At 43.0% G+C, this 24075-nt stretch overlaps 1 protein-coding gene across 5 annotated transcripts in view; it reads left to right on the forward strand.

The window, feature by feature from the left end:
* The window catches only part of NUP210L (nucleoporin 210 like), a 166148-nt gene that overhangs the window by 46603 nt on the left and 95470 nt on the right, over nt 1-24075 (forward strand). For all 5 annotated transcript variants that reach the window (XM_055360127.2, XM_055360113.2, XM_031010422.3 and 2 more), the window contains exons 13-16: nt 4485-4683; nt 8253-8398; nt 13244-13465; nt 18787-18960. In XM_055360127.2, coding sequence (XP_055216102.1) covers nt 4485-4683; nt 8253-8398; nt 13244-13465; nt 18787-18960 — 741 coding nt within the window. The remainder of the gene's footprint in view (nt 1-4484; nt 4684-8252; nt 8399-13243; nt 13466-18786; nt 18961-24075) is intronic.

Raw genomic sequence — 24075 nt, forward strand, 5'->3', positions numbered from 1 at the left:
AAGGTGATTTTCTCCGGTGGTATGTTTTAATTTCTTGTGTTTTATTTTTGTCAGGTTACCATGACGCTTGCAAATAAGATCTTATAACTCATTATTTTAAACTGATGACATCTTAACACTGATTGCATAAACAAACTAACAAATTAGCAAAGAGAAAACTAATCAAAACTCTAGGCTGGTTGCAGTGGCTCATGCCTGTAATCCCAGCACTTTGGGATGCCGAGGTGGGTGGATGACCTTAGATCACCTAAGATCAGGAGTTCGAGACCAGCCTGGCCAACATGGTGAAACCCTGTCTCTACTAAAAATACAAAAATTAGCCGGGTGTGGTGGTGCATGCCTGTGATCCCAGCTACTCATGAGGCTGAGGCAGGAGAATTGCTTGAACATAGGAGGTCGAGGTTGCAGTGAGCTGAGATTACGCCACTGCACTCCAGCCTGAGTGACAGAGCAAGACTCCATCTCAAAACAAAAACAAAAACAAAAACTTCTACACTTTAATTTCATTCCCCTGCTTTTTAACTTTGCGTTGTTTCTATTTATATCTTATACTGTCTATGTCTTGAATAGTTGTTGTAGTTTTTCCTTTTTATAGGTTCTTCTTTTAGTCTTTCTACTCAAGGTATCAGTAGTTTGAATCTCTCTCTTTACCTCCTCTTTAAGGCCAGTAGCTCTTAGATTTGCCATTTTGTGGCCATTTTCTAGATCTTCATTCTTTTCTATTATTTTTTCTTTAGTCTCCGCTAACTGTATTTTCTTTCTTTTCTATTTTTTTGAGGCCACATGTCACTCTGTCACCCAGGCTGGAGTGCAGTGGCATGATCTCTGCTCACAGCAACCTCCACCTCCTAGGTTCAAGTGATTTTCATGCCTCAGCCTCCCAAGTAGCTGGGATTATAGCATGCGCCACCATGCCCAGCTTATTCTTTCTATTTTTAGTAGAGACAGGCTTTCACTGTGTTGGCCAGGCTGGTCTCAAACTCCTGGCCTCAAGTAATCCACCCACCTTGGCCTCCCAAAGTGCTGGGATTACAGGTGTGAGCCACTGCACTTGGCCCATGACTGTATTTTCAAATAACCTGTCCTCAAGCTCACTGATTCTTTCTTTTGCTTCATTAGTTCTGCTGTTGAGAGACTGATGCATTCTTTAGTTTTTTTTTTTTTTTTTTGAGACGGAGTCTCACTCTGTTGTCCAGGCTGGAGTGCAGTGGTGCAATCTCAGCTCACTGCAAGCTCTGCCTCCCAGGTTCACGCCATTCTCCTGCCTCAGCCTCCCAAGTAGCTGGGACTACAGGCGCCCGCCAACACGCCCAGCTAATTTTTGTATTTTTAGTAGAGACGGGGTTTCACCATGTTAGCCAGGATGGTCTCGATCTCCTGATCTCATGATCTGCTTGCATTGGCCTCCCAAAATGCTGGGATTTCTTTAGTATGTTAATTGAATTTTTCAGCTCCAGGATTTCTGCTTTTTAAAATTATTTCAATATCTTTGTTATATTTGTCTGATAGGATTCTGAAATCCTTCTCTTAAATTTCATTGAACTTATGCAAAACAGCTGTTTTGAACTCTTTGTCTGTAAGGTCATATAGCTCTGTTACTCCAGGATTGGTCACTGGTGCCTTATTTAGGCCATGTTTTCCTGTATGGTCTTGATCTTTGTGGATGTTCATTGATGTCTGGGCATTGAAAAGTTAGGTATTAATTGTAGTCTTTGAACAATGTGCTTGTTTGTACCCATCCTTCTTGGGAAGGCTTTCCAAGTATTCAAAGAGAATTGAGTGTTGTGATCTAAGTCTTTGGTCACTGCAGTACATATCTGCATTGGGCGGCACCCCAAGCCCAGTAAAGCTGTGACTCTTGCAGACTTGTAGAGGTACTGCTTTGGTGGTCTTAGGTAAGATCCGGGAGAATTCCCTGGATTACCAGGCAGACTCTTGTTCCTTCTCTTTCTTTTGCCCAAACAAACAGAGTCTCTCTCTCTCCCTGCTAAGCTGTCTGGAGCTGGGGGTGGGGTTACACAAGCCCCTCTGTGGCCACCACCACTAGGACTGCACTGGGTCAGACCCAAAGCTAGCATAGCACTGGGTCCTGCCCAAGTCCTTCAGTGACCACTGCCTGGTTACTGCCAGTGTTCACTCAAGGCCCAAGGACTGTACAGTTAGTGGGTAGCAAATTCAGCCAGGCTTGTGGCCTTCGTTTCAGGATGGGAAGCTCCTCACCAGCCCAGGGCAGGTTCAGAAATTCTATTCAGGAGCCAGGGCCTGGAGTCAGGAACCTTAGAAATCTACCTGATGCTCTATTCTACTGCGACTAAGCTGGCACCCAAGCTGCAAGACAAAGCCCTTCCCAATCTTTTTATTTATTTATTTATTTATTTATTTATTTATTTATTTATTTATTTATTTTTCTGGAATGGAGTCTCACTCTGTCACCCAGGCTGGAGTGCAGTGGCATGATCTCAGCTGACTGCAACCTCTGCCTCCTGGGTTCAAGCGATTCCCCTGCCTCAGCCTTCCGAGTAGCTGGGAGTACAGGCATGCACCACCGCACCCAGGTAATTTTTGTATTTTTAGTAGAGATGGGGTTTCACCATATTGGCCAGGCTGGTCTCGAACACCTGGCCTCAAGTGATCCACCCATCTCGGCCTCCCAAAGTGTTGGGATTACAGGTGTAAGCCACCGCACCTGGCCCCCTTCTCGTTCTTGACTCTCCTTTGTTCAAACTGAAGGAGTCTCTCTTTGTGGCCACAACTGCCCCAGACCCGTGGCAAATACTGACTAGCTACTACCAATGTTCATTAAAGGTCCAAAGGCTCTTCAGTCAGCTTGTGAATGCTACCAGGCCTGGGTCTCTCCCTTCAGTGAAGTGGGCTCCCCTCTGGCCTAGGGCAGGTCCAAAAATGCCATCCAGGAGCCAAGGCCTGAAATTGGGGACCCCTGAAGCCCACTTGGTGCTCTACCTCACTATGGCTGAGCTGGTACCCAAGCTGTAAGACAAAGTCCCCTTTACTTTTCCATTTCCTTTTCTTAAGCAGAAGTCTCTGCTCATGGTCATCACAGCTGGGAATGTACTGGGTCACACCTGAAGCCAGCATGGCACTGAATGTCACCTAAGGCCTGTATCAAATACTGGCAACCACCAAATGTTTATTCAAGGCCCAAGGGCTCTTTTTTTTTTTTAACGTATTTTTGCTCTGTCGCCTAGGCTGGAGTGCGGTGGCGTGATCTCGGCTCACTGCAACCTCCACCTCCCGGGTTCAAGCAATTCTCATGCCTCAGCCTCCTGATAGCTGGGATTACAGGCGCCTGCCACCACGCCCAGCTAATTTTTGTATTTTTAGTAGAGACAGGGTTTCACCATGTTGGCCAGACTGGTTTTGAACTCCTGACCTCAGGTGATTTGTCCACCTCAGCCTCCCAAAGTGCTGAGATTACGTGTGTGAGCCACTGCACCCGGCCAAGGCCCAAGGGCTCTTTAATCAGCAAGTGTTGAATCCTGCCAGGACAGTGTCCTTCCTTTCAAGACAGCAGGTTCCCTTCTGCCCCAGGGTGTGTATAGAAATGTTTTCAGGGAGTTAGTGTCTGAAATGGGGGCCTTGTGACTCTGCCTCATGCTCTATTGTGGCTGAGCTATTATCCGAGTTGCAAAACAAAGTCCTTTTTACTCTCCCCTCTCCTCTCCTCTCCTCTAGTCCGAAGAAGGAGTAACTCTCCCAGAGTTATGAGCTGTGCACCTGGGGTGTGGGGAGGAGTGGTACAAGCACTCTCTTGGCCACCCCAGCAGGTGTCTCACTAGGTCATATGCATCCCAGGTCCACTGGCTTCAAGCCCAGCACAGCACCAGAACTTGCCCAAGAATTGCAGTCTTTGTGGCCTACACAGCCTTTCAAGTTTATTTAGGACCCCAGAGTGCTTTAGCCCACAGTGTCGGGGTTAGCTGGAACTCAGGTTCAGACCACTGGGATGGGAAATTCCCCTTTGGCTAGCGCTGGTCTAAATGCACCTTCCACAGCGCTGGTCTAAATGCTCCTTCCACAGGCACTGACTGAATTCTGCCCTGTGTTGCTTTCCACTGTAGTAGGCAGCACTGAGTTCCAAATATGTGCACCTGGGGGAGTGCAGTGATTGTGGAATGCAAAGTCCCACAATCACTGTACTCCCCCAGGTGCACAGATTCTCTCTCTGCCCCATGTGGCTGCTGCCACTGCCTGGGAAAGGAAGAGAGGTGATGTTGGCAATTCTAGACTCTTTTCTTGCCCCTTCAGTGGCTCCTTCCTTGATATGATGTTAAAACCAGGTACTGTGATTGCTCACCTGATTTTTGATTCTTATGAAGGTGATTTCTTGTATGGATAGTCATTCAATTTGGTGTTCCTGCAGGGAGGACAATCACTGGAGGGTTCTATTTGGCCATCTTGCTTCTCCTCCTCCTAAGACTTTTTTTTAACATAACTTTCTTGAAAGATGAATTTTTCCCCTCCAGATACATGTCCTGAAACTGAACAAAATGGAACTGTTACCATTTCATGCTGATGTGGAGATTGGCCAGATTATAGAAATCCCCATTGCAATGTATCACATAAATAAAGAGACCAAAGAAGCCATGGCATTCACAGACTGCTCTCATTTATCCTTGGATCTGAACATGGATAAACAAGGAGTCTTTACTCTTCTCAAAGAAGGTAAAAGTAGCCTTTTTATCTTCTCCTTCCTTTGTCTTTATTTATTTATCTTTAACTCTACCACTGTGACAGATTACTTTCTTTGTCTTTAAGGAAGCAATCAACAATTCAGAAACTACCAATTATAGTCTAAGTTCACATATTACTTTTCTTTATAATACTTTATTTTGTCAAATGCCTTGTAGTAAGTGTTATACTCCTCATTTTACAGATGTAGAAACACAGGCACAGAAACTGAATAACATTGCAGCTGGCCAATATCAGTTTTTTGTTTGTTTGTTTTTGTTTTTTGAGACAGTGTCTCGCTTTTGTTGCCCAGGCTGGAGTGCAGTGGCACGATCTCGGCTCACTGCAACCTCCACCTCCCGGGTTCAAGCGATTTTCCTGCCTCAGCCTCCCAAGTACCTGGGATTACAGATGTCCACCACCATGCCCGGCTAATTTTTGTATTTTTAGTAAATATGGGGTTTTGCCATGTTGGCCAGGCTGGTCTTGAACTCGTGACCTCAGGTGATCTGCCCGCCTCAGCCTCCCAAAGTGCTGGGATTACAGGCGTGAGCCACTGCGCCCAGCCAGTTTTTATTTATTATTATTATTATTATTATTATTATTATTATTATTATTAGAGACAGGGTCTCACCACCGTGTCACCCAGGCTGGAGTGCAGTGGTGCAATCATAGAACATTGTAACCTTGAACTCCTGGGCCCAAGCTATCCTGCTATCTCAGCCTCCCAAGTAGCTGGGATTACAAGTGCAAGGTCAATATCAGATTTTAGTTCACAGTAAGGTTTTCCATTTCTAGCCTCAAGCTCTTTTCTTCTTTCTTCCCCTTATATATATACCACATGTCTTTTAAGAGGAATGTAGAGCCATTTAATATATGCATACATTCAATTTATTGAAAAAGGATAAAATATCTCTTTCTAATAAAACAGAAAATATGAATAACGGTCAACATCCTTTCCTGCTATTGAACTTCTTATTTGATCCTGATCCCCATTGTTTTTTCATCAATATAATGACAATAGTAGCATCTAAGATTTGCTTAGCATTTACTCTTTGCCAAGCTCTGTTCTGAATACTTTTTATACATTAACTATTTAATTCTTATATCTATAAGCTTGGTATCAAGTTGGACTTTTGCTTTGCCCTTGCTCATTATACTACATACATACATACATACAGACAAGACACACCCTCACTCCCAGGTTCAAGTGATCTTTCCCCTCCTCTCAGAGTATTTTAATTTTTAGCCCCTTATTTCCCATGTAGGACAACAAAATCCTCCTGACTATTCTTACCTCTGGTCATCATGGCTATCAGATGGCGCTTCATGAACTCAACTTTGGTATTACTTTTTCTGCTCAAAAATTTTGAGAGACTTCTCATTGTCAGTGGAATGGAGCCAAAATCCTTTTAGTTTGGTATTCAAGACCACTGTACGGTATAACCCAACCTACTTTTCATGATTTCATACTTTTGCTTCATATGTGGTTCTAGCTAAATTAACTACTTTATTTCTTTCTTTATTTTTATTTAATTTTTGTTTTGTTTTTTTGAGATGGAATCTCACTCCATTGCCCAGGCTGGAGTGCAGTGGTGCAGTCTCGGCTCACTGCAACCTCTACCTCCCAGGTTCAAGTGATTCTTGTCCCTCAGCCTCCTGAGTAGCTGGGACTACATGCACATGGCACTACACCTGGCTAATTTTTGAATTTTTTAGTAGAGACCGGGTTTCACCATGTTGGCCAGGCTGGTGTGGAACTCCTGACCTCAGGTAATCCACCTGCCTCGACCTCCCAAAGTGCTGGGGTTACAGGCATGAGCCACCATGCCCGGCTAAATCAACTACTTTAAATTCTCTTATATATATCTCTCATATTCTCATTTATATCTCATTTGTATTTCTTTGTTCATTCTGTTTTCTCAGCCTAAGATACTTTAAACTTTCCTTGATCTCTCCAGCTTGAAATAATCTTTCTATTTTCTAGACTTCTATAATACTTACCACTTTCTGTTAATGTTTTCAGTGAATTATTTACATGTTCACTTTCCCCTTGAAACTATGAATGCTTGAGGTCATGATCTTTGCTCATATATATATATTACCACTGTATATACAACTGTGTCTTATATATGTCTCTCAATAGAAAGAACAGATATCAACTTGATATAAAGGGCCTAATTGTTAATGTAAGAGATCAAGATGGGTTTTGTTTGTTTGTTTGTTTTTAACAGTCTCACTGTCACCAGGCTGGAGTGCAATGGCACATCTTGGCTCACTGCAACCTCCGCCTCCGGGGTTCAAGCAATTCTCCCTGCCTCAGCCTCCCAAGTAGCTGAGATTACAGGTGCCTGCCACCAAGCCTGGCTAATTTTTGTATTTTTAGTAGAGACAGGGTTTCACCATATTGGCCAGGCTGGTCTCGAACTGACCTCAGGTGATCCACCTGCTTTAGCCTCCCAAAGTGCTGGGATTACAGGCATGAGCCACCGCCCCCAGCCAAATTTTTTTTTTTTTTTTTTTTTTGAGACAGAATTTCACTCTTGTTGCTCAGGCTGGAGTGCAATGGCACAATCTCGGCTCACGGCAACCTCTGCCTTCTGGGTTCAAGCGATTCTCCTGCCTCAGCCTCCTGAGTAGCTGGGATTACAGGTATGCACCGCCACGCCTGGCTAATTTTGAATTTTTAGTAGAGACGGGGTTTCTCCATGTTGGTCAGGCTGGTCTCGAACTCCCGAGCTCAGGTGATCCACCCGCCTCGGCCTTCCAAAGTGTTGGGATTATAGGCATGAGCCACTGTGCCTGGCCCAAGATGGTATTTTTAATATATTAAAATTCTTATATTTTCGTAGCTTAATCTCCTTTAAAACTAACTGCTTGTGGCTGGGTGCGGTGGCTCATGCTTGTAATCCCAGCATTTTGGGAGGCTTAGGTGGGTGGATCACAGGGTCAGGAGTTCGAGACCAGCGTGGCCAACACAGTGAAACCCTGTCTCTACTAAAAATACAAAAAATTAGCCAGACATGGTGGCAGGTGCCTGTAATCCCAGTTACTCAGGAGGCTGAGGCAGGAGAATTGCTTGAACCCAGGAGGCTGAGGTTGCAGTGAGCCAAGATTGCACCATTGCACTCCAGCTTGGGCAACAAGAGCGAGACTCCATCTCAAAAAACAAACAAACAAACAAACAAACAAACAAAAAAACTAACTGCTTGTTACCCCACTGAAATCATATTTGTTTTGGGGTTTTTTTTTTTTTTTTAGGTAAGGTCTTACTCTTGCCCAGACTGGGGTGTAGTGGTGCAATCATGACTCACTGCAGCCTTGACCTCCTGGGCTCAAGTGATCCTCCTTCCTTAGCCTCCTGAGTAACTGGGACTACAGGTGCACGCCACCATGCCTGGCTAATTTTTTTAATATTTTGTAGAGACGGGGTTTCACCATGTTTTTCAGGCGGGTCTTAAACTTCAGAGCTCAAGCAATCTGCCTGCCTTGGCCTCCCAAAGTGCTGGGATTACAAGCCTGAGCCACCACGCCCTGCCAAAATCATGGTTTTTGATTCACAGGTATTCAAAGACCTGGACCAATGCATTGTTCCAGTACACATATCGCAGCTAAATCTCTCGGCCATACGCTGGTAACAGTAAGTGTGAATGAATGTGACAAGTACTTGGAGAGCAGTGCTACATTTGCTGCTTATGAACCCCTAAAGGTAAGATATTTCATGGTAAGGAACTGGCATTTCTTTTAATGGACTCAACTATGTCTGCTTATGGGCTTACTAGCTATCTGTGGTCCCTACTAAGGATCAATGACATTTATGTTCTCTTTACTTGCCACTTTTTTGTTTTTAGATCTACAGCTCTCTCCTCAAACCTAAGTCTCCAGGGAGTTTACTCCCTCATGCTTCTGTCACAGGAATATCTTTAAGTTGTATCAGAAAGTTTTAGATGTTCTCCTTTCTTCTTTTTTACTGAGGTATAAAATATGTACAGAAAAGTTCATAAAGTACACTAATCTTAAGGTGCTATCTGAATTTCTACATGTGCATATATCTCTGTAAATACCAAAATTAGTATATTAGTGTACTCTCTTTTGAAGAACCCTGAAAGATAATTTCTGTCCTATGGAAGGAAGTCAATCATCTTTTACCCTATATACTTAAGGATTTTAAGCACAGAAGCCATTATATTGAGCCCTAAGGACTGGTTCATTATAATGGAGATAGTATGATAAGTGGTTCTGATGGCAGTGGCAGCCTGTCTGGAGCAGCTGCTGCCATCACGCCAGCTGCAGCAGGGAGATGCAGCTGGGGCTGCACACTCCGTGGAGCCGTTTGGAACCGATGCCAAGTGGGAGCCCCAGGAGCCCCACTCCTTCTGAGCTGGTGGGGCGGGAGTTCCCTGGGTGCAGCTTTGGCTGCCCAAGTCATGACTGCGGACCCAGGCCTCCTGCTCCACCGAGCAGGCAGGAGATGCACCCCTGCCCCAGCCCCACTACCCCCTTGCCATGCAACTGCAGCTACCCAAATGGCAGCTGCGGACCCAGGCATCCTTGTACTCTTGGGAACCCAGGAAGGCCCCTTCTGCACACTCCCGCTGCCTGGCTTCTTCCTGCTGTCAGCACCAACTCCAATCTCAGAACAAAGTTGGGCCAATCCTGGGAGCTGTCACAATCTGGCCAGATGAGCACATGCTTGGGGCAATTTTAACATGCCAGGCCCCTGCTGCCTTGGCCCCCTCCAGACTCTGGGCACCAACAAGCATAGGAGGGAAGCCAAAGAGGAGCTGAGGGCAGCTCGGCACTGGCCCACAGGTGCCCCTTGGCACCTACAGCCTCGGTGCCATGAACAGCGGCAGGAGGCAGACAAGTTCCTGGGCAGAAGGTGCAGTCCCTGGTGAGGCCCTACCTTCAGGCCAGGTAGGGCCTGAAGCCTGGGGTCCAGGCTGCCAGTCCCGCAGACCAGAGTGGGAACTTGTGATGCCTTTTCCAGACCCACCCATGGCTGCCCATGGACCAATCAGTGTGGACTTCCTCCCCTCTGATGCCCATAAAAGCTCCAGGCTCAGCCGGAGCTGGGCAGAAGACATTGGGCAACCAGCTGCAGAGAGGAGCTACCAACTCCAGGGCCTCCTCTCTGCTGAGAGCTGCAGACACTGGGATGACCAGCAGCAGAGAGGTACTACCCACTCCAGGGCCTTCTCTGAGCTATTCTGTTACTCAGTAAAGCTCTTCTTCACCTTGCTCACCCTCCACTTGTTCTGCATATCTTATTCTTCCTGGATGCAGGACAAGAACTTGGGACCTGCCCAATGGCAGGGCTGAAAGAGCTATAACACAAACAGGGCTGAAACATGCCCCTTGCTCACCACGTTGTGGGTGAAGAGAAGGAGAGAAGAACTGTGACTCTTCAGGGAGCCGAGACCTGGGAGCTCCCCAAGCCAGGGCTGTGACTCCCACTTTGGGGCCCTGTGGTTCCTGGAGTCTTTAAGCTTCCAGGCACCACTGTGTTCCCCAGTGGCAGCGTGGAAGCTGCTTGCAGTGCACCTGATCTAGCCACAGGCTTGCAGAGAGCCAGTGCCCATGCCGGCACCTGGAGCTGCCTGTCCCACTGCAGCAACTGGTGTGCCTGACTGCAGTGGCTGGACCCCATGCTTACTCACTCACACACCTGTTGCCACTCCATGCCTGGCTCACCCTTGGCAGGTGTGAGATCCAGGCTGGTAGCATGAGCCAAGCACAGCCTGCCAGGCCGAGTGGATGGAATGAGCCCAGTGGGCCCAAACAAAACTTGGGCAAAGGTGCCACCAGCCACAGAGGTTTCCAGCCAGAAAAGCGACACCCTAAGGATCCTGCAACAGTTCAAAATAAAAGTAGATAGAGACTGGCATGGTTTCTACATCCTATTTGATTCCAGCAGTAGCTAAAATTGGTATCTACAAGTTCTTGCTGATAGATACTGACAAATCCTGACTCAATGCCTCTTGGAATAAGGAGCACCCACAGGGAAAAATATTAACACTAATGAAAGAAGTAAAGTAAGGTAAAAGAAAAAAGATAAATTATTCATTCAAATTTGCATTTTAAGTTGGCCTCATTGTACATTGTGTAGCATATATATTAAATATATGGTTCAAGTATATTTCACTAGTTCTCTGGGTGGGTGAATCCTCCTTCTTGCCTAATTAAATGCAAGTGCTTGGCTGTGGCTCATTGTAAAGTTCCATTAGGTTTTTTCTTACTTTTATCATTGTCCTTAGGCTTATTTTATATATATATTGAGTGTCCACAAATCAGATCTCCCCTGAATGAAAGTCGTCCTTAAAGGAAAGGAAGTGATGATGATTTTCTTTTTCTACCTAGTATGTTAGTCACGTGTCTTTCCCCTTGCCTGCTGAAAAACAAATTGTTTAAAAATATGTGTGTTCTACCCTTGTTATCATTACTATGTTTCAGTACATGGTACAGTTCTCAATTTGTCCTTTTATATTATCAGCTCAATTCGGTTCATCTGGTTAGTTTTTGACTATACATCTAAGAAAAAGGAATCATTTGTTTTGCTTTTTCAGAAAGGCCATCTATGAGACCTCTGTGTTTATTTTTTCCATTTATTTCTTCTGTCAAAAACTTTTTTTTTTTTTGAGACAGAGTCTCACTCTGTTGCCCCAGCTGGAATGCAGTGGTGCAATCTCGGCAACCTCCACCCCCTAGGTTCAAGTGATTCTTGTGCCTCAGCCTCCCAAGTGGGTGGGATTACAAGTGCACACCATGATGCCCAGCTAATTTTTGTATTTTTAGTAGATATGGGGTTTTGCCATGATGGCCAGGCTGGTCTTGAATTCCTGGGCTCAAGGGATCCGCCTGCCTTGGCCTCCCAAAGTGCTTGCATTACAGGCATGAGCCACCACACCTGGCCAAAAACTTGTATGGCACTGTGTAACATGTCTTTTTTTTTTTTTCCTGAGACCAAGTTTTGATCTTGTTGCCCAGGCTGAAGTGCAATGGCGCAATCTTGGCTCACTGCAACCTCTGCCTCCAACTGATTCTCCTGCCTCAGCCTCCCAAGTAGCTGGGATTACAGGCATGCACCACCATGCTCAGCTAATTTTGTATTTTTAGTAGAGATGGGATTTCACCATGTTGGCCAGGCTGATTTCAAACTCCTGACCTTAAGTGATCCACCCACCTCAGCCTCCCAAAGTGCTGGGATTACAGGCATGAGCTACCGCACCTGGCCACATGTCTCTTTGTAACACTTATTATACTCTTTACCTACTCTAAGTCTGTCTCTCCCAGATTGTGGGCTCCCCTGTGAGACAAGACTTTATTTGGATTTCTATTACTGTATCCTCATAAGTGAATATTTATTGAATTATATATACATTATTTAAGAGAATACTACCATCAGGGATAGAAATTTTCAGTTTTAATAGTACTCAATAATAAATATGACTGAACAGTTCTGAAAAGAAAGCATAGTTTGCTTACATTTTTAGAATAATTGCTTCAACTCTCTACTTCATTTTAAAACTTAGTCACTGTAGTGGGAGTTGAACAATGAGAACACATGGACACAGGGAGGGGAACATCACACACTGTGGCCTGTAAAGGGGTGGGGCCTCGGGAATGGATAGCATTAGGAGAAATACCTAACGTACATGATGGGTTGATGGGTGCAGCAAACCACCATGGCACATGTATACCTAGGTAACAAACCTGCACATTCTGCACATGTATCCCAGAACTTAAAGTAAAATAAAAAAAAATTGGTCACTGTTGTGGACATTGTGTGCCATACAAAAATAACCTACACTTTGAGAATACTTCATTCCCCTAATGCCAGTTTCCTCATCTGTGAATGGGATACAACTTCTCTATACTGAATTGAGTAATACCTATCTTGTCTACTTCTTAGCTTATAAAGTTCTTGGAGAAATATGGTGAAGTGTATAGATGTATTATTTTTATATTTTTATGGCAGAAGTTCTTTGATACATTAGTAAAATATCAGTTTAAAATGCTTATGCATCTTATCTTTCATTCTTTAGCCTGAAAAAAAATGCTTATGCAGTTATTTATACAATACCTTTTCTGCGCACAACATTGTACTAAATCCCAGTGAAGAAGAGAAATACTAAAACAAATTAGGTATAAGATACTGACTCCTCTTAAGGAGTTTATATAACTAGAGAAAACAACAAAAATTATTAGATTTATACATAGCATTTGACACACATATAATATTAGGAAATGAACAGGGTACAAATGAATGGTACAGATAAATACTGTAAGAGCTTAGAGGATGCAGAAGTGGTGTGGTCTAGAATGACTGGACACAAATTAATGGATAAAGTAACATAATAGTTAGGTTCAAATGATAGGTAGGATCCAAATTAGGTTGAGAAGCATTCCAAGTGAGAGGCATGGCATACACATCTCTTAATTTGGGAATTAAGTTTAACGTCATTTGCAGCATATTCAGATAACTAGTGTTTCACTTTAGAAAATTATTGAATTCCCTAACCTATCAGGAATTAATTTCTTTAAATATCATCAGGCTTTAAATCCTGTGGAAGTGGCATTGGTGACATGGCAGTCTGTGAAGGAAATGGTATTTGAAGGGGGTCCTCGTCCATGGATCTTGGAGCCCTCCCGATTTTTTTTGGAACTGAATGCGGAGAAGACAGAGAAGATTGGAATAGCACAAGTGTGGCTGCCATCTAAGAGAAAACAGAACCAGTACATCTACCGGATCCAATGCCTGGATTTAGGGGAACAAGTAGGAAAACAGTTTTTTATAACATTTTCTTTAGTATAATACTCCAAATCCTTTGTACTTCCAGCCATTCCTTTTCAGATTCTGCTGAATTTAGTTTATGGACTAAATAGGAAAATTCTAATTATTGATCAAATGATTGTTTTTTCTAAAACCTTATTATCCTTAAAATATACCCAGAGGTTTCAATTTGCTCATCCAAGAATTCCAGCAGTTCACGAACTAAACAAGATCTTTTTGTAGTAATGAGCTTATTTCACATTATCTGCAATCACATTATCATTATAATTCACTTCCTTGTTTTGTAGACTTTAGGATATTTGGTTTCCCAACTTTAAGAATTCAAGGAAGGGAAACTTTGAAGTATCATCTATGGTTAGCAATTTTGAGGAACTAATTAGAGCTACACTGATACGAATAATAAATGTATTTTATCTCTATCAGTTGAATTATTTTTAATTATTTTTATTTATTTATTTAGAGACAGGGTCTCACTCTGTTGCCCAAGCTGGAGTGCAGTGGCACGATCTCTGCTCACTGCACCCTCTGCCTCCTGGGTTCAAGCAATTCTTATGCCTCAGCCTCCTGAGTAGCTGGGATTACAGGCACACACCACCATGCCCAGCTAATTTTTGTTGTTGTTGTTGTTTTTGAGATGGAGTCTTGCTCTGTTGCCCAGGCTAGAGTGCAGTGGTGCAATCTCAGCTCACTGCAACCTCCGCCTTCCGGGTTCAAGAGATTCTCCTGTTTCGGCCTCCTGAGTAGCTGGGATGACAGGTGCATGCCACCACGCCTGGCTAATTTTTTGTATTTTTAGTAGAGACGGGGTTTTACCATGTTGGTCAGGCTGGTCTCAGACTCCTGACCTTGTGATCTGCCCAACTCGGCCTCCCAAAGTGCTAGGATTACAGGCGTGAGCAACCATGCCCAGCCATTTTTGTTTTTTTCTATAGACAGGGTTTCACTGTGTTGGCCAGTCTGGTCTCAAGTTGCTGGAATCAAGTGATCCACCCACCGTGGCCTCCCAAAGTGCTGGGATTATAGGCATGACGCACCACACCCAGCTGAGTTTTAATTATTTTTAGAGGTACTGATGGATTTGCATAGTTTTCATTCACAGCTGTGCTGTACTTCTATCAAAATCAGTAACAAAGATTTGCAGTTTTACTGGGCTTGAGAATTCAAGGTATGACTGTGAAACAGCACAGCTAACCAGCACATAAGGGAATCAATGTAAGATTTTAACTTGATAAGAACTGTGCTGTAATCCATTGAACTTCATTCTATTTTATTTTATTTATTTATTTTTATTTTTTAGAGACAGGTTCTCACACTGCTGCCCAGGCTAGAGTGTAGTGGAACGATCGTAGCTCACTAGATAGGTTTCTTTCTAATATTTGTAGTGAACTTTACTGTATATATAACTAGCTATTAGTAATTTCAGGGCTAATTACTTATTTTGGTCCTCAATCTTTTATTGTGGTAAAATTACCATCTTTTTTTTTTTGAGATGGAGTTTCGCTCTTGTTGCCCAGGTGGGAGTGCAATGGCACAATCTTGGCTCACCATAACCTCCACCTCCTGGGTTCAAGTGATTCTCCTGCCTCAGCCTCCTGAGTAACTGGGATTACAGGCATGCACCACCACACCTGGCTAATTTTGTATTTTTAGTAGAGATGGGGTTTCTTCATGTTGGTCAGGCTGATCTCAAACTCCTGACCTCAGGTGATCTGCCCACCTCGGCCTCCCAAAGTGCTGGGATTACAGGCATGAGGCACCGCACCCAGCCTAAAATTACCATCTTAATCATTTTTTTAAAATGTACAGTTCAATAGTATTATGTACATTCATAATCTTGTGCAGCCATCACTACCATCCATCTCTTTTCATCTTATACAACTGAAACTCTAAGGCTGGGCACAGTGGCTCACGCCTGTAATCCCAGCACTTTGGGGAATCAAGGCAGGAGGATCACTTGAGGCCAGGAATTCAAGGCCAGCCTGGACAACATAGTGAGACCCTGTCCCTACTAAAAAAGAAAAAATTAGCTGGGTGTCATGGCAGACACCTGTAGTCCTAGCTACTTGGGAGGCTGAGGCAGGAGGATCACTTGAGCCCAGTAGTTTGAGTTTACAGTGGGCTATGATCTAGTCACTGCACTCCAGCCTGGGTGACAGTGCAAGATCCCGTCTCAAAAAACAAACAAACAAAACATATAGAAACTCTATACCCATTAAAGAATAACTCTTGGCTGGGTGTGGTGGCTTATGCCTGTAATTCTAGCACTTTGGGAGGCTGAGGCAGGTGGATCACTTGAGGTCAGGAGTATGAGACCAGCCTAGCCAACATGATGAAACCCCATCTCTGCTAAAAACAAAAACAAAAACAAAAAAACTAGCCAGGTATGGTGGCATGTGCCTGTGGTCTCAGCTACTCAGGAGGCTCAGGCAGAAGAACTGCTTGAACCCGGGAGGCAGAGGTTGCGGTGAGCTGAGATCGCGCCACTGCACTCCAGCCTGGGCGACAGAGTGAGACTGCGTAAAAAAAAAAAAAAAAGGCCGGGCGCGGTGGCTAACGCCTGTAATCCTAGCACTTTGGGAGGACGAGGCGGGCGGATCACGAGGTCAGGAGATCGAGACCATCCTGGGTAACACGGTGAAACCCCATCTCTACTAAAAATAAAAAAAAAATTAGCCAGGCGTGGTGGCGCGTGCCTATAGTCCCAGCTACTCAGGAGGCTGAGGCAGGAGAATGGCGTGAATCCGGAAGGCGGAGCTTACAGTGAGCTGAGGTCATGCCACTGCACTCCAGCCTGGGCGACAGAGCGAGACTCCGTCTCAAAAAAAAAAAAAAAAAAAAAATAGCTCCCCATTTCTGTTTCACCCCAGTCCCTCGCAACCACCAATCTACTTTCTGTCTCTGTAATTTTGGCAACTCTAAGTACGTCACATAAATGGAATCATGTAGTATTTTTCTTTTTATGACTGGCCTATTTCACTTAACATAATGTTCTCAAGGTTTATTCACACTGTAGTATATGTCAGAATTTCCTTCCTTTTAAGGCTGCATATGTATATATAAAAATGTACATATAAAATTATATACATATATATGTATATATGAAATTTTGTGGCCGGGCGCAGTGGCTCACGCCTATAATTCCAGCACTTTGGGAGACCGAAGTGGGCAGATCATTTGAGGTCAGGAGTTCGAGACCAGCCTGGCCAATATGGTGAAACCCCATCTCTACTAAAAATACAAAAATTAGCTGGGCGTGGTGGTGGGCACCTGTAATCTCAGCTACTTGGGAGGCTGAGACAGGAGAATCACTTGAACCTGGGAGGTGGAGATTGCAGTGAGCCGAGATCATGCCATTGCACTCCAGCCTGGGCAATAGAGCAAGAGTCACTCTCAAAAAAAAAAAAAAAGAAAAGAAAACAAAAGAAAAGAAATTTTGCTTATCCACTCATCCATTGATGGACACTTGGGTTGCTTAGAGTAAGGTTTTAGTGATCATGAATAATGCTGCTGTTGAGCAGGCACAGTGGCTCACACCTGTAATCCCAGCATCTTGGGAGGTTGAGGCAGGTGGATTAATTGAGGCCAGGAGTTCGAGATCAGCCTGGCCAACATGGCAAAGCCCTGTCTCTACTGAAAATACAAAAATTAGCCGGGTGTGGTTGCACGTGCCTGTAGTCTTAGCTACTCAGGAGGATGAGTCACAAGAATCTCTGGAACCCATGAGGCGGAGGTTACAGTGAGCCAAGATCATGCCACTGCACTCCAGCCTGGGCAACAGAGTGAGACTTTTTCTCAAATAATAATAATAATAATAATAACAACAGCAATAATAATAATAATGCTGTCAACAAATACAGCTATCTGTCAAGATCCTGCTTTTTAATTGTTTTGGGTATATATACCCAGAAGTGGAATTGCTTGATCATATGGTAATTCTATTTTTAATTTCTTGAGGAACCACCGTACTATTTTCCACAGCAGCTGTACCATTTTACTTTCCTACCAACAGCGCACAAGGGTTCCCATTTCTCCAGAACCTCACCAACACTTGTTATTTTCAGTTTCTTTCTTTTTTTTTTTTTTTAGATGTAGTTTGACTCTTGTCACCCAGGCTGGAGTGCAATGGTATGATCTTGGCTCACTGCAACCTCCGCCTCCCGGGTTCAAGTGATTCTCTTGCCTCAGTCTCCCAAGTAGCTGGGACTACAGGCGTGTGGCACCATGCCTGGCTAATTTTTGTGTTTTTAGTAGAGACGGGGTTTCACCATATCGGCCAGGCTGGTGTCGAACTCCTGACCTCAGGTGATCTGCCCACCTCAGCCTCCCAAAATGCTGGGATTACAGGTGTGAGCCACCGCGCTGGGCCTTTGCCCATTTTTTGAATCAGTCTTTTACTATTGAGTATGATGTTAACTGTGATAAGGCTTTTATCATGTTGAGATAGTTTCCTTCATTTCCTAGTTTGTTGAGTGAGCTATTTAGTAATTTCAGGTCTGATTAACCCTCATTTGAAGTTTCCTAACTTCTTTTTGTTTCCACATTCCGTTATTCATTACTACTTCTACTAGAGATGAGTGGAAACACAAATTAGTTTTTTCACTTTTTATCAACTTGTAACAAAATATTTGGTGGAGGAAAAGACTGAAATAATTGGTCAAAGTTAGATTTTTTTTTTTTTTCCTGAGACAGGGTCTCACTATGTTGCTCAGGCTGGTCTTGAACTCCTAGGCGCAAGCAATCCTCCTGCCTCAGACTTCCAAGCAGCTGAGATTACAGGTACACACCACCACACCCATCAAAGTTAGATTTTTTTTTTTTTTAGACAGGGTCTCACTCTGTTGCCCAGGCTGAAGTGCAATGGCATGAACATGGCTCACTGTAGCCTTGACCTCCTGGGTTCAAGCGATCCTCCTGCTTCAGTCTCCCAAGTAACTGAGACTACAGGTGTGCACCACCATGCCTGGCTAATTTTTAGATTTTTTGTAGAGATGGGGTCTTACTATGTGATGGTCTTGAACTCCTAGGCTCAAGTGATCCTCCCAAAGTGCTGGGATTATAGGCATGAGCCACTGTGCCTGACCTAGATTTTTTTAATGTTCCAGTTGTTTTCAAATTTTCATGATATTATTAATGCCCTTTGCATAGATAATTAAGAACTATAATGTCTTTAAGGGATCTGCCGGATTATAATGTGAAAGGGACTCTCTATACTGGAATTTGAATAATTCTAACACATTTATATTGGCATGACTGACATCAAGTATCTACCCACAATTATCTCTTGCTCTGTTACTTCCTTAAAGGTTCTCACATTCCGAATTGGAAATCATCCAGGTGTCCTGAACCCTAGTCCAGCTGTAGAGGTTTTGCAGGTTCGCTTCATTTGTGCCCACCCTGCCAGTTTGTCAGTAACTCCAGTATACAAGGTGCCAGCTGGTGCCCAGCCATGTCCTCTGCCACAGCACAACAAATGGCTGGTAAGTACAGAGTATGTTTCCAACTAAGTTGGCACTTTTATCTTCCGTGCTTTAGAGATAGAGTCTGGAATTCTTTGGGGTATATATCCAGAAGTAGAATTGCCAGATCATATGGTAATTCTATTTTTAATTTTTTGAGGAACTGCCATACAGTTTTCCACAGCAGCTGTACCATTTTACATTCTTACCAACAGTGCACAAGGGTTCCCATTTCTCCACTTATCAACATTGAATGAACTATTTTACTCATTACTCATTTTTTGATAGTGTCTGAGGAGAGGTGATTAAACTGATTAGAATTGGCTACACTTGTTTACTATACTTAAGTACATAATCAGCTTGTGATAATGGCAATAGACACTTGAGATCTGACTACATAACTTCCAAATTTTGCTGATATCCTTCGCTACCAAATCTTTTATTAACAATATTAATAAATAATAAAATTTACCTCTTCTCCAAACCAATCATGAAGAATAGTGATAAACAATAATGTAGCTACTAAGTAGGCAACAGAGTATGAAAAATAAATGAGTTATCTATCCTAGAAAGTAAAACATCATATTATATAATAAACAATGTTGAGTACAGGTCCAAGCTTGGGAGCATAGAAGTCATTACTTAACCTATACAGAACAATTAGTTATTCCCATTTTCTGGATGAGAAAACCGAGCCTCCTAAAAGTCGATTAATTTTCCCAGTCATAAAGCTAGAAAGGAACACATTCTGTCTGACTCCAAAGTACATGTTATTTATGCCATACTGCCTTTTATTATGAAGAACAACAGTATGGGATGTTACAGGTTGTGAACCCATTTTTTTGAGTCAGACTTCACATTAAATATTATTTGAAGTTTATGAAGGAGTTACTATTTTTTTAAAGCACTCTGAGTGGAGTAGAATAAAAGTTACCCCTATAACATCATTGTCATTCAATGGCATTTTTCTTTTCATTTGAAATAATTCAAATTTACAGGCAAGTTGCAAGAAAAGAACTTTTTTCCCTGAACTATTTGAGAGTGAGTTACAGACATGATTCTCCATCACCCTATTGACATACACTAGCATATATTCACCCTTTTTTTTTTTTGAGACAGGGTCTCACTCCAGTCATCCAGGCTGGAGCACATGGCATCATCTGCCACCTCAACTTTCCCCAGTCAGGTGATTTTCCCAACTCAACCCCCCAGTTAGCTGGGATTATAGGTGTGTGCCACCATGCTGGCTAATTTTTTGTATTTTTAGTAGCGATGGGGTTTTGCCATGTTGCCCAGGCTGGTCTCGAACTCCTGGGCTCAAGGGATCCACCCACCTCAGTCTCACAAAGTGCTGGGATTAGAGGCGTGAGCTACCGCGCCCAGCAGATCACCCTTTTAAAGTGTTCAAATCAAAGTTGTGCAACCATCGGTGCTGTCTAACTTCAGGTCATTTTCATCTTCTCCGGAAGAAACTCCATACCCATTAGCAGTCACTCCTTATTTCCTCCATTTCCTAGCCCCGGCAACCCCACTGATAGACTTTCTGTCTCTATGGATTTGCCTATTCTGACGTTTCATATGAATGGAATAATACAATTATGTGTCCTTTGTGCCTAGCTTCTTTCATTTAGCATGTTTTCAAGTTTCATTCATATGGTAGCCTGTATCAGTAGTGCATTTTTTATGGCTAAGTAATATTCCATTGTGTAGATATACTACATTTTGTTTATCCAGCCATCAGTTGATGGATATATGTGTTGTTTCCACCTTTGGCTATTATGAATAATGCTGCCATGAACATTCATGTACAAGTTTTTTTGTGAGTATATGTTTTCATTTCTCTTGAGTATATAGCTAAGAGTGGAATTGGTGGTTTGTATGTTAATTCCATGCTTAGCCTTTTGAAGAACTTCCAGCTGTTTCCAAAGTGGCTGCACCATTTTACATTTCCACTAGCAGTTGTGTGAGGCTTCCAGGTTCTCCATATCCTTGCCAACAATTACTATTATTTGTCATTTTGATTATAGCCTTCCTAGTGGGTGTAAAGTGGTATCTCATTGTGGTTTTGATTTGTATTTTCCACTGTCTAATTATGTTGCGTTTTTTTTTTTTTTTTTTTTGAGATGGAGCTTCATTCTTTTCGCCCAGGCTGGAGTGAAGTGGTGCAATCTCAGCTCACTGCAACCTCCAGCCCCCGGGTTCAAGTGATTCTCTTGCCTCATCCTCCTGAGTAGCTAGGATTATAGGTATGCACTACCACGCCTGGCTAATTTTTGTACTTTTAGTAGAAATGGGGTTTCACCATGTTGGCCAGGCTGGTCTCAAACTCCTGACCTCAGCTGATCCACCTGCCTCGGCCTCCTAAAGTGCTGGGATTACAGGCGTGAGCCACCATGCCTGGCCTATGTTGTGTATCTTTTTATGTGCTTATTGGCCATTTGTATATCTTCTTTTGACAAATGTATATTCAGATCCTTTGCCAATTTTTAATTGAACTATATGTCTTTTTATTGAGTTGCAAGAGTTCTTCATTTCATATATTCTACATACAAGTCTCTTTTCAGATATATGATTTGCAAAAATATTCTCTCATCACATGGGTTATCTTTTACTTTTTTTTTTTTAAGACACAGGGTCTCACTTTTCACTCAAGCTGCAGTGCAGTGACATGATCATAGGTCACTGTAACCTCCAACTCCTGGGCTCAAGCTAACTATCCTCTCACCTCAGCCTCCTAAGTGGCTGGGACTACAGTCACATGCCACCGTACCCAGCTAATTTTTTTTTTTTCTGTAGAGATGAGGTCTCACTATATTGCCCAGGCTGGTCTCAAACTCCTGGCCTCAAATGATACTCCGGCCTTGGCCTCCCAAAGTGCTGGGATTACAGGCATAAGCCACCATGCTTGGCCTCACTTTTCTAATGACATCTTTTGAAGCACAAAAGTTTTTAACTTTGATGAATTCCAATTTATCAATTTTGTTACGATGGTTGTTGTTTGTACTTTTGGTGTCATATCTAATCTAAGAAACCATTGCCTAATCCAAGGGCATGAAGATTTATGCCTTTGATTTATTCTATGAGTTTTATAGTTTTAACTCTTATATTTAGCTCTCTGATCCACTTTGAGTTCATTTTTATGGTGTGAGGTAGGGATCTAACTTCATTATTGTGTTTTGGTTTTGTTTTGTTTTTTTCTTTTTCTTTTCTTTTTTTTTTTGAGACTGAGTCTCACTCTGTTGCCCAGGCTGGAGTGCAGTGGTGTGATCTTGGCTCACTGCAATCTCTGCCTCCTGGGTTCAAGTTATTCTCATGCCTCAGCCTCCCCAGTAGCTGGAATTACAGGTGCCCGCCACCATGCCTGGCTAATTTTTGTATTTTTAGTAGAGACAGGGTTTCACCATATTGGCCAGGCTGGTCTGAAACTCCTGATCTCAAATGATCTGCCCGCCTTGGCCTCCCAAAGTGCTGGGATTACAGGCATGAGCCACTGTGCCCAGCCTCACTTCATTTTTTTTACATGTTGGTATCCACTTGACACAGCACCATTTGTTAAAAATATTATTTCTTATACCTTGAGTTGTCTTGGCACTCTTGTTGCAAATCTGTTAACCATAAACATGAGAGTTTATTTTTGGACTCTAAAATCTATTCTATTAATCTATACATCTTTATGTCAGTACCACACTGTCTTGATCACTGTAGTTTTGTAGTAAGTTTTGAGGTTGGGAAGTATGAATTTTGCAACTTTGTTCTTTTGCAATATTATTTTGGCTATTCTGGGTCCCTTGCATTTCCACATAAATTTTTAGGGTCAGCTTGTCAAAGCCAGCAGAGATTTTGATAGGGATTGCATTGAATCTGTAGATCAGTTTGAGGAGTATTGCCATTTTGATAATATTGCCTTTTGATTTATGAACATGGATGTCTTTCTGTTTATTGGTATCTTTAATTTCTTTCAACAATGTTTCCTGTTTAGAGTATACAAGTTTTACACTCATTAGATTTATTCCTAAATATTTTGCTTTTTTGATGCTATCATAATTGGAATTTTTTCTTTGTGTTATTTTATTTATTTTTTTTTTTTGAGACGGAGTCTTGCTCTGTCACTGAGGCTGGAGTGCAGTGGTACAATCTCGGCTCACTGCAAGCTCTGCCTCCTGAGTTCACACCATTCTCCTGCCTCAGCCTCCCGAGTAGCTGGGACTACAGGTGCCCACTACCAAGCCTGGCTATTTTTTTTTGTATTTTTAGTAGAGACAGGGTTTCTTCACCTTGTTAGCCAGGATGGTCTCAAGCTCCTGATCTCATGATTCACCCACCTCAGCCTCCCAAAGTGCTGGGATTACAGGCGTGAGCCACTGCACCTGGCCTTTAGTTTTATTTTTAGGCCAGGTGCTGTGGCTCACGCCTGTAATCCCAGCACTTTGGGAGGCCGAATTGGGTGGATCATCTAAGGTCAGGAGTTCAAGACCAGCCTGGCCACTGTGGCTGGTAACTCATTGGTTATTTAGGAGTGTTTTTAATTTCCACACATTTGTGAATATTCCAGATTTCCTGTTACTGATTTCTAATTTCACTCCACTGTGATTAGAGAACATATTTTTAAATTTAAATCCTCCCCCCAACCCCAGCCTTTTTTTTTTTTAAAGAAATATGGGTCCCAGCTGGATGCAGTGGCTCATGCCTGTAATCCCAGCACTTTGGAAGGCCAAGGCAGGTGGATCACTTGAGCCCAGGAGTTGGAGACCAGCCTGGGCAACATGGCAAAACCCCATCTCTACCAAAAATACAAAAATTAGCCAGTCTTGTAACCTGGTCTCAAAATAAATAAATAAATAAATAAATAAATAGACAAAAATTTTTTAAAAATAAAGCAGGGTCTCAACCAGCCTGGACAATATAGTGAGACCTTGTCTGTACAAAAAATTTAAGGCCGGGTGCAGTGGCTCATGCCTCTAATCCCAGCACTTTGGCAGGCTGACGTGGGAGGATCACTTGAGGTCAGAAGTTCAAGACCAGCCTGGCCAAGACGGTGAAACCCCATCTTTACTAAAAATACAAAAATTAATCAGATGTGGTGGCATATGCCTGTGAGTCCAGCTACTCAGGGGGCTGAGGTATGAGAATTGCTTG

The sequence above is a fragment of the Gorilla gorilla genome, chromosome 1 (assembly GCF_029281585.2).
Source record: "Gorilla gorilla gorilla isolate KB3781 chromosome 1, NHGRI_mGorGor1-v2.1_pri, whole genome shotgun sequence".
NCBI lineage: Eukaryota > Metazoa > Chordata > Mammalia > Primates > Hominidae > Gorilla > Gorilla gorilla.